The following is a 15,285-nucleotide window of genomic DNA, read 5'->3' as shown; positions in this document are numbered from 1 at the left end:
CCAGCCATTCACTGCATCATGCAAAGGCTCCCAAACCTATGATATATCTTCTCCTTTGCTTCTATCTATAGAGACACATGACTGATCAGCTAGGAGAGATGCAGATAAAATTATGTGTGCATATATCCATCTTTGGGGGGCATAGTGTATAAAGATATATATATATATAATATATCTGAATATAGGTAGATATATAAATATCTATACATATTTTTATACACTGTGCCCCCCAAGGATGGATATATATATGTGTATCCATACATGTACATGAAAAAATTAAGGGGCGTAGGGATCTATCTATCATCAATCTATCTGTTCACCTTATAGTACTGAAGTGGTTACAACTGGTGCATTTTTATAGTTCCTTATCACACTAAAAAGGGAGTGATCAGTTAAAAAAAAAAATTCAGTATCTGAATAGCCAAAGCCTTTTGAGAAAGAACGAACATGAAAGCTTCCTGTCCTAAAGTCCAATTTCAAGGTCGACCAAGCAACTTCAGACCCTATATTGAACAACAAATTCTAAATAATTACCCTTTACCCTGGCCAACAGAGGCTGCCCAGGAGGCGATGATGCTTTATGCCACAATAATTTGGGGGGGGTGGCACATAGAGCTGGTGAAAATAAGCCTTGCTCCCATCACCACTCTTCACAAGAACCCAAAGCAAGGAGACACACAAGCACAAGTTTCACGTAGGAAAACAAGCAAACAAAAAAAAGACTCACCAAACTCATCGCATATGCTCTCATTTTCAATGAGCGTCGGGTGGTCAAAGGTGTCCCGACAGTACAGGATCTGGGGGTTCTTGCTGACCACGGCGATGCCCCCCAGGGCTAGCGCAAACTGGTCGGTTAAAATGGAAGATGGCTTATCCTGGATGCGCTTCAGCATCGATCGGTACCGGCAGTACTGAGGGTAGCTGAGAACGATCACGTTCATTTCTTCCTCGTCCTCCCCTAGACAAACAAGAAAACATTTCCGTTACCCTCTTGCCTCCCACAAAGAACTGTCATGGCCATGGCATAATTGCAATTGTCACTCTGCTTTGGTATGAAAACATGTCTTCAGTGTGACCCTGATACCCGTTCATCTTTCTCCCAGTCTGGGTTATGGCGGCATTCTCCCAGCCTCACCTCGCCACCCCCGTTCCACTAAAAAAGCCTCGGGTTACCAGCAGAGAAGAGAAAAGGTGGAGAGAAGAGAGAGTCAGGGTGACCTCATAGACAGATTATGTGAGGTTTGGGTCATCAGCAAGCTGCAGAACCAAAAAACTGTTTTTCAAAGAGTCTGATACATATTTCAAGCGTTAAAGTCATCATCACCAGAATTTTGTTGAGCTTCTATCTACATAAATTTCCAGAGCCTGCTCTTTCTTTAGATTATATAATCTTTCAGTGCTAGAAGGCCCTGAAAAGGTCATGTGGCCCCAGAGAGACGTCCATAAGTTCAAATGGCATCATCATCTAATCTGGTGGTGGTTAGGGCTGTTCAACAAATATTTCTGGTTCTCTTTACGGTCTTGTGGAAAGACCACACATCCTGGCCCATTGGAGTCAAGTGGCCCTGTGACTTGTTGTGGCCAATAAAATATGACAGGAGTGAGTGGCGACCTTAGGGGCCAGTGTTTGACTGACAACACTCTCTCTTTTCCTTCATCCTGGGCACCTGTCATGAGTCAGATAGCAGCTGGGCTGCCAGTCAGGGTTTTGGGACAAGAGCCACGCGGAGCAGAGCCCCTCGTCAGTCCGCAACGGACATAGACACAAGCACAAAGGAAACCTTTGTTGTTTTAAGTGAGGCTATGATCTGGGGGTTATTTGTTTTTGCAGCATGATCCATCCCGACTTGATTGATACATCCACCTTCCTTGCCCTCCCTCCTTCCCATGCTCCCTATTTTCTAATGTGCCTCAAACCCATCTGGTAACTTGGCACAACTCAGAGAACCATGCTGAGAGGACTCCCCAAGCGTCCTGTGACAGCCCCATCAGAACCAACTTAGCTCAGAACATTTCAGCTTTCACGAAGCTCCCTTTTACCGCTTATCTGCACCTCACGATATTAAGCGCTTATTTATAAAAACCAGATTCGGCCTGGAGGACCCCTTCCTTCATCTTAAGCTTGAGAAATGGCAAAAGCTCCCCTTTGGTAGCCTGCCACCTGCAACATGTCACGCTGAATTTCGGCTCCATGACCTAGTCTGCCATCACTCCCTATAACCACACCATCAGGGCGTTTGTAAGCAATTCCCAGATATGTCACTGGCTTATCCAAAGGGAAAACACTCCATATTTTGAGCTCTTACCATGCTGCAGGGAATTGCACAAGACAGTTGTTAAGGATACCAACATTATCGTGGCCATCTGGTAACCAGTGGGAGACAAATGAGGAAGGACAGAACAAATGATGGAATCTAACCAGTACCATGGAAGGTGTGCATGTGACCTTCTCAGATAGGAGGCCAATACCCAGATGTATTTCCAATTATGTTCACTTAGTTCCTCAGGCTGGAGGCTTCTTCGAGAATGGAGATGTTTAGCTGCTTTCAAGATGACATCTTTTAACAGTTTACATTTCTTAGACTCCTGCCTGGTCTGTGGGTAGCCACTTTGTCAGCTGGCATATTTAATTACAAGGAAATATGTTTACATTGAACGCAAGTCCCCAAATGAAGTTCAGTTTTGAAATGCTGATATACGTCCCAAGACATTTCAGTTTGAGATTTTTACCGCAGACCAAGACACAAGTTCACACTTTGGGTTCAAATCTGTGCTTTCTAGAAGAGCTAAAGCACAAAACATTTGACTGGAAATTTTCACCAAACATCATCAGAACTCCAGAGTACCTAAGTCCTATTCGAAGAAGCAGCCCCCGAATGTGTCAATGGTATTATTATCCTCTATTTGTCCAAGACACCGTGGATGAGGGAGAGGGGCGTAACCACGAACCCCCAGGGCTTGTATCGGAATGCTCAGCATCTAAGACCGTCTCCTGCATACTGTGCAAATCAGCACACAGCTCCCACCATTCTATCTTGGTTGTGCTACTGGCTTTCTGTACTGGAGGGACGGCTGTGTTGGTTCCTCCAAGTTCCTGGGATGGAGGAAGTTCTGCTTTTCAGGCGGAATGACGGCAAAAGAATGGATCCTTCAGAGTTCATTTTCTAGCAGAAGATGTCACCTGGATTCTTGGGAGCATTTCACTTCCTTCTTGTCCCCTCATTCTCCTCCTGTTTTTCTCCAACCATTTTTCTTTTTAAGATTTTATTTATTTATTTGACAGAGAGAGACAGAAGCGAGAGAAGGAACACAAGCAGGGGGAGTGGGAGAGGGAGAAGCAGGCTTTCCGCTGAGCAGGGAGCCCGATGTGGGGCTCGATCCCAGGACCCTGGGATCATGACCTGAGTCGAAGGCAGACGCTTAATGACTGAGCCACCCAGGCGCCCCCAACCATTTTTCATGATAATGCCATCTCTAACCTCTTCTTAGTTCTCTGTTGTGGATGCAATCAGCTCCCTGTCTATCTTTGGTGCTTAGAAATGACCTGGGTTTTTTTGATTGTTTGTTTTTGTTTTCTCTTCACTTCATCCTAGCTTGAAACATTTATCCTTCTTTCTTCATGTAGTTCCCAAAATACAAGCCAAGCCATGAATCTGCTTTCTGTTGGAAGAAAAACCAGCAAGTTCCCTCTGGTCCACGTCCTGGAGATGTGTCCTATGATGTCCATTCATTCTGGAGACAGCATCTCTCAGAGCGCTCCCGGGCCTGCCCACATCAGAATCACATATGGTAACTGGAAAAAGGCAGACTCCAGGGGCTCATCCAGAACCACTAACTCAGAATCTCTAATTTACATTTTTAACAAGCTTCCAGGTAGCTCATGCACATTAAACTCTGAAACCACTACCTCTGAGTCTGAGTTTAGCTCTTTGCACAGACTTATAGTAATTTATTTAGTTTGGGTTTTGATCTCTCTCTTTCTCTATGTATGTGTGTATACACACACACACACACACACATACACACACAGAGCTTCCTCTACTTTCGATGGGCTTATGTCCCGACAACCCCTTGTCAGTTGAAAATATCCTAAGTTGCAAGTGCATTGAATACATCTCACCTACCAAACACCATAGCTTAGCCTAGCCTACCTTAAATGTACTCAGAACACTTCCACTGGGCAAAATCATCTAACACAAAGCCTATTTTATAATGAAGTATTGAATATCTCATGTCATTTATTAAATCCTGTCCTGAAAGTGAAAAGCAGGACAGTTGCATGGGTATAGGCTGGTTGTGTGTTGGATGTTCACCCTCGTGAGCGCATGGCCACCTGGGAGCTGCGGCTGGGGATGGATGCCCAGCACCACGACAGTATCGAGCCACGTACTGCCAGGCTGGGAAAAGATTCGAATTCAAAATTCAACGTACGCTTTCTACTGAGTGCGTTATCGCTTTTACGCCATTGTAAAGTCGAAAAATTGCTAAGTTGAAATGTCACAAGTTGGGGTTTCTAAGTATATATATATATATACTTATAACCTGTTTTCAGGTATATGCTTCTAGCCAAACCCCCACTGTACCCAGAACAGAATCTAGGACAAAATTCCCTTCTCCTTGCCACTCTCCCAGGATTGTTGTAGGTCGCATAGAAGACAGCAAATGAAAAAAGACCTCGTAACCAAAAATAAGAGGGACAGAGGGACTGTTGGTTTAGAAATACTACCATGATTTCTGGTACTGATAGGAAAACACAAAAATTTACACAGATCTTTCACAAAACACATCTCTTTTGCTCCTCACAACAACCCTATTCGTAGGATTACGGCTCGTGAATCTCCCCCAATTCAGAGGTGAGATAACAGGCTCAGACACCCGAGTGACTAGCCCAAGGCTCTCAAGGACGCAGAAAGTGACCGACGTGAGACTGTCACCCAGTCTTTTCATTCCAAGTTTGATGGGCTTTTCATTATGACAAAAATGTCACAAATACTGATAATAGTAACATCATTATGATCATTAAGGTAATACTTTGATTTCTCTTCCTACGTGGGTGTGGTTGAAAGAAAATCTTTGTTTATTTGCAGCTCATTATTACTAGAGATTTAATTAAGGTACAGTATTGGGGATGAGGATGACGGCCTTTGGTCACGGAAAATCTGAAACTTCTGTGTCATCAAGAACTGCACAATTCGGCCAGTTATAGGTCAGAATTTCACTCCGGTTAAGTTAGCTTGTTGTGATTTTGGAACACTGCAACTCACTCCGCCATGATTTAACAGTATGGACACATCTTTCACGCACAGTGGTTCCCCCCCTCCGCCCCGCCCCCCCCCCCCCCATCAGAGGTTTCGCTTTCTGCAGTTTGTGGTCAACAACGGTCTGGAAGCAGATGTTCCGGTCTGAACACATCATGAGAAGGTCAGTAGTAGCCTAACGCTATGTCACAGTGCCTACGTCATTCATCCCACTTCTCGTCACTCAAGCATTTTACTATCTGACGTCACAGGAAGAAGGGTGAGCACAGGACAATAAGGTCTTTTGAGAGAGCGAGACTACTTTACTGTCCAATTTTACTATTAGTTATTGTTATTAATCTCTTACTGTGTCTAACTGATAAAGTAAACTTTTTCATAGGTTGTATGATTAGGAAAAAACAGTACAGATAGGGTTTGATGTTATCTGCAGTGTCAGGCATCCGCTGGGAGTCTTGGCATGTATCCCCCATGGATGGGGGGGGTACTATGTATATCACCTTTCTACTTTCTACCCACGTAATAGGAAATAAGGCCTACTTTAAGTTGTGCAAGCCCAGAACCCCTGCACTTCCTGAATCGCTCCCATACTAAGAGGCTAGAGGCCCAGTTGGGACCTGGTTTAATGTGGTAGTGCTTAATAATACCAAAACAAAAATTATGATAATTTTGTTCCTTATGAAAAGAACTCTCCATTTAGACCAGAATTTTGGCATTGTTTAGACAGAGGCAAATTTCCAACCTTACAATTAGACATGCCCAGAGGAATCACCTCTAATATTTACAGAAAAAAAAAGAAAAAGAACACCTCCCCCCCCCCTCCCCCCCCCCCCCCCCCCCCGCTAAGGAAAAAAAAACCCGACAAAGCCCATGAGACCCTCAGGACTGCTAAGAAAATTAACAAAACATTCTAGGTGAGAGTAAAGAGGACATCCAGCATAAATGTGAGACCTGGAAGAATCAACAATTCATCTAGGGTAAAGTTCACTTCAGAGAAACTTCACCCTAGATGAATTTAGGTATATGTGCTTAGTTAACTGGAGAAATATTTTTTTCTCAAGACAAAGCATGGTCACCTTCACATGAAAGGTATGTATTAACAGAGAATAAAATTATGAGTTTGGAAGAGCTTTCCAGATCTAAAATTCTATGATCCTATAACTTTCCCCTAAGCCTTTGCATTAAATTAACTTCTTCCTCATACAGCTACAAAACTATTAAACTGTTCAACAGCTGTCATATTTATTTTGCCCTAGTACACTATGAAACAAATAAAGCCAAACAACCCTTTCAAGAATTCTTATTTAAATTCCTCAGCTACTTCTTTCCTCCTTATGCATTTCATGTACATATAAACAAACACTCGGTATGCAGTTACCCATGAAACAGAGGCTGCCGATAAAGGCTTCATAGGACATTCTCCCCTTTCCAATTCATAATAGGTCTAGCAGATAAATCTATGAATGAATAAAGAATGGATAAATTGCACATTTGTTTAGCAAAAGATAAACAAAGTGTTCCTGGAACAAAGATTTTCTTTCAACCACACCCACATAGGAAAAGAAATCAAAGTGATTACCCCAAGGAATCTTACTCTAACACACTCTAGTCAGCGGTAGTTGGTTGGGTTATGTAGGCAGTACTTGATTTCTGTCAACAGAAAATGATCAGCAATAAATTCTTGGTACCAAAGACTGAAATTTTAAGCCATATTATGATATTCTATTAAAATGTCATCCCATTCCTCAATTCTCCCTTCCACCAAAAAAAAAAAAAAAAAGTGAAAATGCCTATTTTTAAATGAAATATTCAAAGGGAATAAGAGACCCCAAATTACCAAACCTCATTTCAACTTCAATGAGAAGAACTTTGCCTATTAAAAGTTAATACCTAGAAAAAAAAAAAAAGTTAATACCTAAAGTACACTGCTTGTAATGCTCAACCAAAATTACTCTAATCCTGTGCTTATATCATAATTACACGTTTTGTTAACCTCTCTCAATGTCAATTTTTCACTTATTTATATATTTTCAAAGTCCAAAACAGAATTCCACAGAGAAACTGTAATTATAACGTGAGACTCCACCCAAGCTTTTCAAACAGTAACTGTATACCATTGCTTTAATCCTCAGAGTTGGGCTGGGAATGGGGAAGGGGTTGGGGGGAGAGGGTAAGAGCAGGCATTCATTCTGAATAGCACGTTGCTCAAGTTGTCTTTATACAAAGAGAGATGCATGAAATAGCAAACACAATGAATTAATGGAGCATTGACTTTCAAATATCCATAATGCTATTTTTTTTTAAATAGATAATGGTGGCCAATGCACAGGAGACTGAAAACACAAATTCCGGAGGAGAAATCTGCTTTTACCTTTTACACAACATTTAGAAATGTAACTTTCTTTTTCATTCTTGGTGGGGGGGGGGGCGGGGGTGGGAGAAGGGAAGGCTTGTTGTGGAAACATCACACTATTATGCTTACTGAAAACCACTATAATCTACTTCTAAAATCAGTAAGCTTTAAAAAAAAAAATCTTAAAAAAAAAATCTTTGCACCAGGATTTTATAGAGCCTGGTGGAAAAAGTATGCATGTTCCTTCCTGCACCTAATTACCTCAACTGAAAAATCTGCCAAGTATTTTGCCCTTTAGTTCTCTTAATCGTATTAGGGCAAATGCATTTGGATGCCAATAGAAACAAACATTTAAAGATTTTCACTTAAAAGATTCCAAATATGTATGAAGGCTATGCTTGAGACACAAAGTCCCCAGTCCTTCAAAGACAACATAGACTGTTCTTTTTTTCCCCCAAGCAAATATGAATTTGCTCATGTTATAAAACTTGATGTCTAGTTTTGAGACAATTTAAGTAAAATAATGTCAATACGAGAGGCTCTTGCAATGATTTATGCTTCTTTCTGTTACTTTATTACATCAGGCATTCCTTTCTCAAAGCTTTATACTTTTCACCGTGCTCCTAGCAACCAACCAAAGGCAAAGCATCAACTTTATGTACCTGGCACTAGTCCAATTCTTACTGCTATTGACAATTATACTGAAGTTTCCATTTAATTGCTGCTCTGTTGTGACACTGAATATTTGTCATAATTAGGCATTTCCTATTTTCTGTCCATTCATTTTTGATTATTACAGAAAAGGAACATTTTTTTTTAATTTCAGAAAACCTAAGCATGAAAATTCTACAGATAAGAGCAGCTACAGCTGTTACTATCATTACCAACATTGTAACATGCAGAAAAAAAAAGAGAGAGAGAGAGAATATAATTTCTCGGAAGGTAATTTTCCTTTCAGTCTAAGTGCTCTTATTCATCTTACAGTTACTCAATGATTTCCTGTTCTAATTACAGGACACTATACAGAAAGACATTTGTAAAAGCAAAATGCAGCAGTGCATATGACTACATAGCTTGGATTGGTTGAAAGTGTTTAAAATTCCGAAGTTGTACATCAACTTCATCAATTCCTGAATGTAAGTCCGTGTAAGTGTGTAACGTGTCCCGCCATATTTCTACATTTCTCCTAAGGCAGTAAGCTTTGTACCCGTACCCGAAGTAAGTACACATCAAAGGGGAAAAGACATTTGCAGTTAAACTGATGTTGAAGAGTTGGGGTGGGGGAAGATGGGTTGTTGGTTGTTGTTTTTTTTTCCCCCCTTCATCAAAGCTGTTAAATTGGAGGCATGCCAAGACAAGGAGTGGAAAGTATTAATAATAAAAATAAATTAAATGCCTGATTAAAAGGGAGAGAGCACAAGATTCCATCCGGAATAGAAATGAAAATGCCACAAACTATTTCATAAAAACATACTGTGACGTAAATTACACATCAGTATTGCACTGTTGTGGTTATTTTGAGAAATGGTTTGTACTGTAAGTCAGCTGGTGCCGCCCCACCCTTGATGATTTTGTAATTCTCTACACAGTAAGCAAGTGGGGCAGCCCTGAGATTGCTAAGACAGAAAACAGACCTAGCCATAGAGAGCTGGCAATAAAAAGATAATGTACTTTTAACATAACAGAACAAGAAGATTGGCTTTATTAACTAAAAAAACGACTTTAAATGGTCCCCAGCTTGCCATTTGTTTTGATAAATGGAAAGACAGATCTTCCCAGGATAGGCCACGAAAACATCACTGGAGAACTTATATAAAAGAAAATGTGGGAAAATATCTCTGTGCATGGTTGTAAACAGAACAAAGAGTATTTCAAATACAAAACCCTGGGCTTTTAACTTGCTGTTTCCCAACGCCGACCACTTCAAATACATGGACGCACACTCACAAAAATATGTATTAGAACATTCATATTGGCTTTTGCCCTGACTGTTGCTTCCTCACTCCGAAAAGAAAACAATACCAGGCTGAACTAAAACCAAACACTGCCATCACTCTGAGTAACAAGCAAACCCACTGGGAAGCCAGCCAGCTCCACCTCCAAGGTTCTCCCAAGTGGCCACTGAATTCTAAGCCACATTCAGGAGCCACTCTAGATTTCATTCGGAGGACTCTGCATCTTATTTCCATACGGCTCCTGTCAGCTGAATGTGAATGTCACAGAGGACTATGGTTACTCCTGAGACCACGTGGCCAGATTGACAAATAGGGAAAGTGGTGACCACATTTGGAGCGGGATCCTAAGGGGACTGACCTAGCTAACTTGCCTCCCCTTCACCCACTGTGAGGCTACAGTTCGCCATTCTCTTTCGGTACAAATGAATTTCAGTATCTGAAGAAGAAAACATAAAGGACCCATGAGAACACCAGGGAGCCAGGGCTTAGACAAAATTTCCCCTACTCTAAAAATTGTGCCAAAAATTTTCTCAGAGATTAATTTACACATTTATTTATTTACTAGTGGTCCAGGTAAGGCTGTTTTATTGGATTTGAACTTCATTAAACTCAACCTTTTCTTGGCTTATGAGGAACTACAACTGAGATCCAGTCAGCCCTGTGGTGACCATGACAAAGTTGTTGGAAGAGAAGGAAACCTGACCTCGTTAGTCCAGCTGGCTTTAAAAACCATAATAACTTCTGCCATCTTTCCCCTTATAAATCTATATGGATTTTTATTTTCAAGTTGTATCTTAAGCTTGCCATCATTGCGAGAACCACAATCCCACTATGCAGCAGTTGTATAAACCCTTTACATTTGAGAGACCCTCCTGAGCCCCCACACTCATGAATAAACCTCATTAAGGTGTGATACGGGACAGATTAATAGCAAAATAATTAACTTCCACACATCAGTCTCTCAGCATGTAAGATCCAAATGTGTGCCTTAGCAAAATGACCAGTCACTATTTGCCATGACTTTCATGGACAAGTAGTCAACACTGATCAGGCTAAACCTCATAAATTCCAACATCTTTTATATTAGGGGAAAAAAAAACACCACACGTGTATGGAGAGCTAAACAACAAATAGTGTAGGACTGACTAATATTGATTACTTAATGCCTAGCATTTTGAAGACATTTTATACATGTGTATACACACACACACATATCTGTGTGTGTGTGTATGTAATGGATGGTACATCTACTTTCATTAAAACTGTGTGGCCCTTAAAATTAGCAAAATTAAATAACTTTCAAGGCATGCAAAGATTCTGTTACATTGAGTGAAAAAAAAGTAAGGCATGAAACAATATATTCAAACCTATGTCTTTTGTTCAATAGCATTACTGAGATGTAAGTATATTCACAGAGTTGTGCATCCATCGCTACAATCAAATTTAGAACATTTTTTTATTCTCCCAAAAGAAACTCTGAACCCTCTTGCTCCCACATCTCGCTACCCCTCACTAGTCCTAGGCAACTGCTTCATCTACTTTCTGTCTCTACCAATTTGCTTATTCTGAACATTTAATATGAACTGTATCATACAGTATGTGGTTCTTTGTCACTGGCATCTTTCACTTGGCATGATGTTATCAAGGTTCATATATTTTATAAAGTGTATCAGTATTTCATTTATTTTTTTGCTGAATAATATTCCATTTTATCGATACACCACATTTTTATTTACCTGTTCCATCAGGTGATGAGACCTTATTGTTGTTTATACTTTTTGGCTACTATAAATAATACTGCTATCAACATTTAAAGGTTTTCATGTAGACATATGTTTTTATTTCTCTTGTGTATATACCTAGAAATGGAATTGCTGGGTCATGTGGTAATTCTATGTTTACCCGGTTGAGGAACTGTCAGCCTATTTTTCCAAGAGGCTGTGCCATTTTACGTTCACTCCAACAGTGTATGAGGGTTCTGGCATCTCCATAGCTTCTCTGTCATTTGCTATTGTCTTTTGATAGCCATCCTAGAGGATGTGAAGTGGTATCCCATGTTGTTTTGTTTAATGCTTCAAAATCATTCATAGTAGATGAATGCCTCTAGGTTGTGAGATTATCTGTGATTATTTTCTCCTTTGTTTGCCTTCATTTTAACCATGGAATTTTTTAAAAGATGGGAACATCTGGCAAAGGTATATGAAATTTCAAGGGATCTCATATAGTCAAAACAATATTGAAAAAGAACAAAGCTGTAGGACATTTCCCTATTCAAAAACTTATTACAAAGCTATAGTAACCAAAAGAGTGTGGTACCGGCATAAGGACAAAATGTGATTGAACAGAATAAAGAATCCAGAAGTAAACTTTCAAATGTATGGGCAACTGGTTTTTGACAAGGGAGTCAAGACCATTCAATGGGGTGGGGACAGTCTTTCCAACAAATGATGTGGGGGAAAACTAGATATTCACAGGAAAAGAATGAGCTGGACCTTTACGACATAACATGTACAAACATTAACTCAAAATGGATCAAAGACTCAAATTTAAGAGCCAAATGCTACAAAATATAGCAGAAAACCATTATGACTTTGGATTTCACAAAAACACAGGCAATAAGAATTAAAAAATAGATAAACTGGATATCATCAAAATTAAAAAATTTTGTGCATCAAAGCACACTGTCAAAAAAGTAAAAAGACAACCCACAGAATGGGAGAAATTATTTCCCAATTACACATCTGATAAGGGATTAATATCCAGAATATATAAAGAGCCCCTACAACAACAAAAAGACAAACAATCCAATTTAAAAATGGGCAAAGTTCTTGAAGAGATATTTTTCTCCAAGGAAATTATACAAATGCCACATGAAAAAATGCTCGACATTATTAATCATTAGGGAAATGCAAATCAAAACTACAATGCGATAACCACTTCACACGCACCAGGGTAGCTATTATCTAAAAAAACAAATACAAAAGCAAAAAACTCCAAGTGTTGGTGAGGATGTGGAGAAACTGAAACCCTCATTCGTTGCTAATGAGAATGTAAAATGGTGCAGCTGTGGTGGAAAACAGTCTGGAAGTTCCTTAAAAGTTACATAGAGAATTACTATATGACCCAATAATTCCACCTTTAGGTATATACCCTAAAGGATTGAAAATAAGGACTCAAACTGATACTTGCACATCAATGTTGATAGCAGTATTATTCATAAGAGTCAAAAAGGGGAAACAACCCAACTGTCCACCAATAGATGAACAGTTTAACAAAAGATGGAATATGCAAATGAAGGACACTTATTCAGCCATAAAAAGGAACGAAGTTCTGATACATGCTACATAATGAAAACATTATGCGAGGTGAAATAAGCCAGACACCTGAGGACAAATATTGTATGATTCTATTCATATGCGGCTTCTAGAAGAGGCAAATTCTTACAGACAGAGTAGACTAGAGGTTGCCAGGGGCTGCTTGTGGGGGGACGGGACAGGGAATGGGGAGTTGTCGCTTAATGGGTACAGAGCTTCTGTTTGGGGGTGATGAGAAAGTTTGGGAAATAGCGGTGATGGTTACGCAATATCACAGGAATACTTAATGCCACTATCCATTAAAAAATAATTAAATGGTCAATGTGATGTGTATCTGACACAATAAGAAAGGGCAATGTCTGGCAGGGGTTATGTTTTCTGTGTGAAGGCGCTCTTAGTCGTTCTTGGGAGGAGGACAGGCAACTAGAATATGAACTCCTGGAGGGCACAGGAGCGGTGTCCTCATTTCTTGTGACCCGCCCAGACCCGCGCAGGTGCGCTGGCAAGGAGCTGCCTGCAGACAGCGCTGCAGTGAAGCACGTGACCCTTCCACCCAGGAGTGACAGCAGCAGTGTCCTGGGTTCACCCTAGCCTCTGGACCAGCAGCTCTTCCTAAAGGCTGAAGGAATCTGGAGAAAGTTGTCTGGCAAACAGCGCTGACCTCAGGGGCTGCTAGGCCTTTTCAGATGAAGGGTCGTGAATTTAGGCAGACATCTCATTTTGGGGACTTTTTTTGAGTAATCTCACCACTTGAGGAGGGTGTGGACCACCCTCAAAGTGCTGGACCACCCTCCAAATGACTGCACTGACCTCCGGGAGCTCACCTCCTGAAGTGACAAGAGGTGTAGGGATCGCGTTGCTTCCTCTCTTGTTATCACAGGGCTCCCGGAGTGGCTTAACAAGAAAAAGAGGGCAAAGGCCTCTTTGGTATCAGTGGCTCATCTTAAATCAGTGGTCTTCAAAGTGGTAAACTCCCACCCAACGGGGTACAAGAGGACTTTCCTAGGGGAGCCCACATAGGAATGGACAGATCCTCAACGTCTATTATCACTCCCTATTCTGTCCATGTGCCCAGGGATGAGACCACGTTCAATACGGAAGCTAATCTCCTTCTTTAACCATCACCCATTCCTGGTCTTAGGACCACTAGAGAGACCAAGCAAAATACTGGTTCTGAAGAAACCTCCTTTACTGCTGTATCTAGACACTTTAAACCAGAGGCTTCTGCTCTTTCCCTTCTTCCACATATTTCTGTTAAAGAAGTTGGCAGTGGAAATGGAGTACTTTGGCCTGTGTTAGGATGCTCTGAATTCAGAAAAGCCAGAGCAATAAAGGTTAATGATGCTGATCCCTTTAAATCTAGGTGGAATGCTCTGTAAGTCTACCAGATTTTTTGAAGTAAATTAGATAAAACCTAAGGATAAACATTTCATATGATTTATTTGGAACTGTTATACTTTAATAAATACAGATTTTAAAACTTAACGTTTTTATCAAATCATGTATGTTCATTTTAATTATAGTCAATTACCATCTATGTCATGTTTAACATTTTCTACCTCCTATTAACAAAAAACTCATTCAAACTGATGATGAGAAAATTTAGATGTCCATTGAAAATTGGGTAAAGGCTCATATACAGTGTTTGGGAAATCTAAAGCCAAATATGTAGACAAAATCTAAAAAGTAAAAAGAAAACATGAAATAACCTTAACACTCTATTTATCTTTTTTTGACTCTAATTTTTTACTATTAAAAGCAAAATTCAATGAATATCTTGCACCCCCCCCAGTTTTATTGAAACATTACTGACATATACCATTGTATTAACTTAAGGCACAGAACACAATGATATGATATATGTATAAACTAAGAAAATATTTTGTCTTATTTCATAGGACAAGTGCAAGTGTTTCTCTACCGTATGTTCTTTTTTAAAAAAATCTATTTTATCCAACCCAGTATACTCACAATATTATTTCAACACATGGGCAATGTAAAGCATTAGTAGAGAGATAGTTCACATAATTTTTTTCCATATTAAGTTTCTGAGATCTGGTATGTATTTAACATGTGTGGTATCTCTTTATTTGTACAGGCCACGTTTCAAGGGCTTCATAGCCACATGTGCTGGTGGCTATCATACTGGATGGCACAGCGGTAGAGAATCCACCAGGAAAGAAACCGGAAGAGCTGTGTGATGGACAGTCTGGGCCTGAAGAGGCAGCCAGGACAGATGGGGCTGTTCCGAATATTTGCCACAGTCCTCATGATGTCTTTAGATCCTGGACTCTAGGACCCCATGATCCTAAGAGGTTCAGAAACACAGCTGGAAGAAGAGAACAAAACTGGAGGGAAGGCCTCCAGTGGCTGTTACTTCATTGTTCTGATAACCAAAAACACCAAAC

General features: G+C 40.3%; 1 protein-coding gene across 2 annotated transcripts in view; it reads right to left on the bottom strand.

Annotated features, from left to right (window-relative positions):
* ARID5B (AT-rich interaction domain 5B) overlaps nucleotides 1-15,285 on the bottom strand; it is a 180,361-nt gene that overhangs the window by 89,874 nt on the left and 75,202 nt on the right. For both annotated transcript variants that reach the window (XM_045877911.3, XM_064594675.1), the window contains one exon: nucleotides 728-958. In XM_045877911.3, coding sequence (XP_045733867.2) covers nucleotides 728-958 — 231 coding nt within the window. The remainder of the gene's footprint in view (nucleotides 1-727; nucleotides 959-15,285) is intronic.

This window comes from Mirounga angustirostris, unplaced genomic scaffold (genome assembly GCF_029215605.1).
Source record: "Mirounga angustirostris isolate CCGP_5_RB_7025 unplaced genomic scaffold, mMirAng1.0.hap1 SCAF_6, whole genome shotgun sequence".
Taxonomy (NCBI): Eukaryota; Metazoa; Chordata; class Mammalia; order Carnivora; family Phocidae; genus Mirounga; species Mirounga angustirostris.
This window is presented reverse-complemented; position numbering and strand designations above follow the sequence as displayed.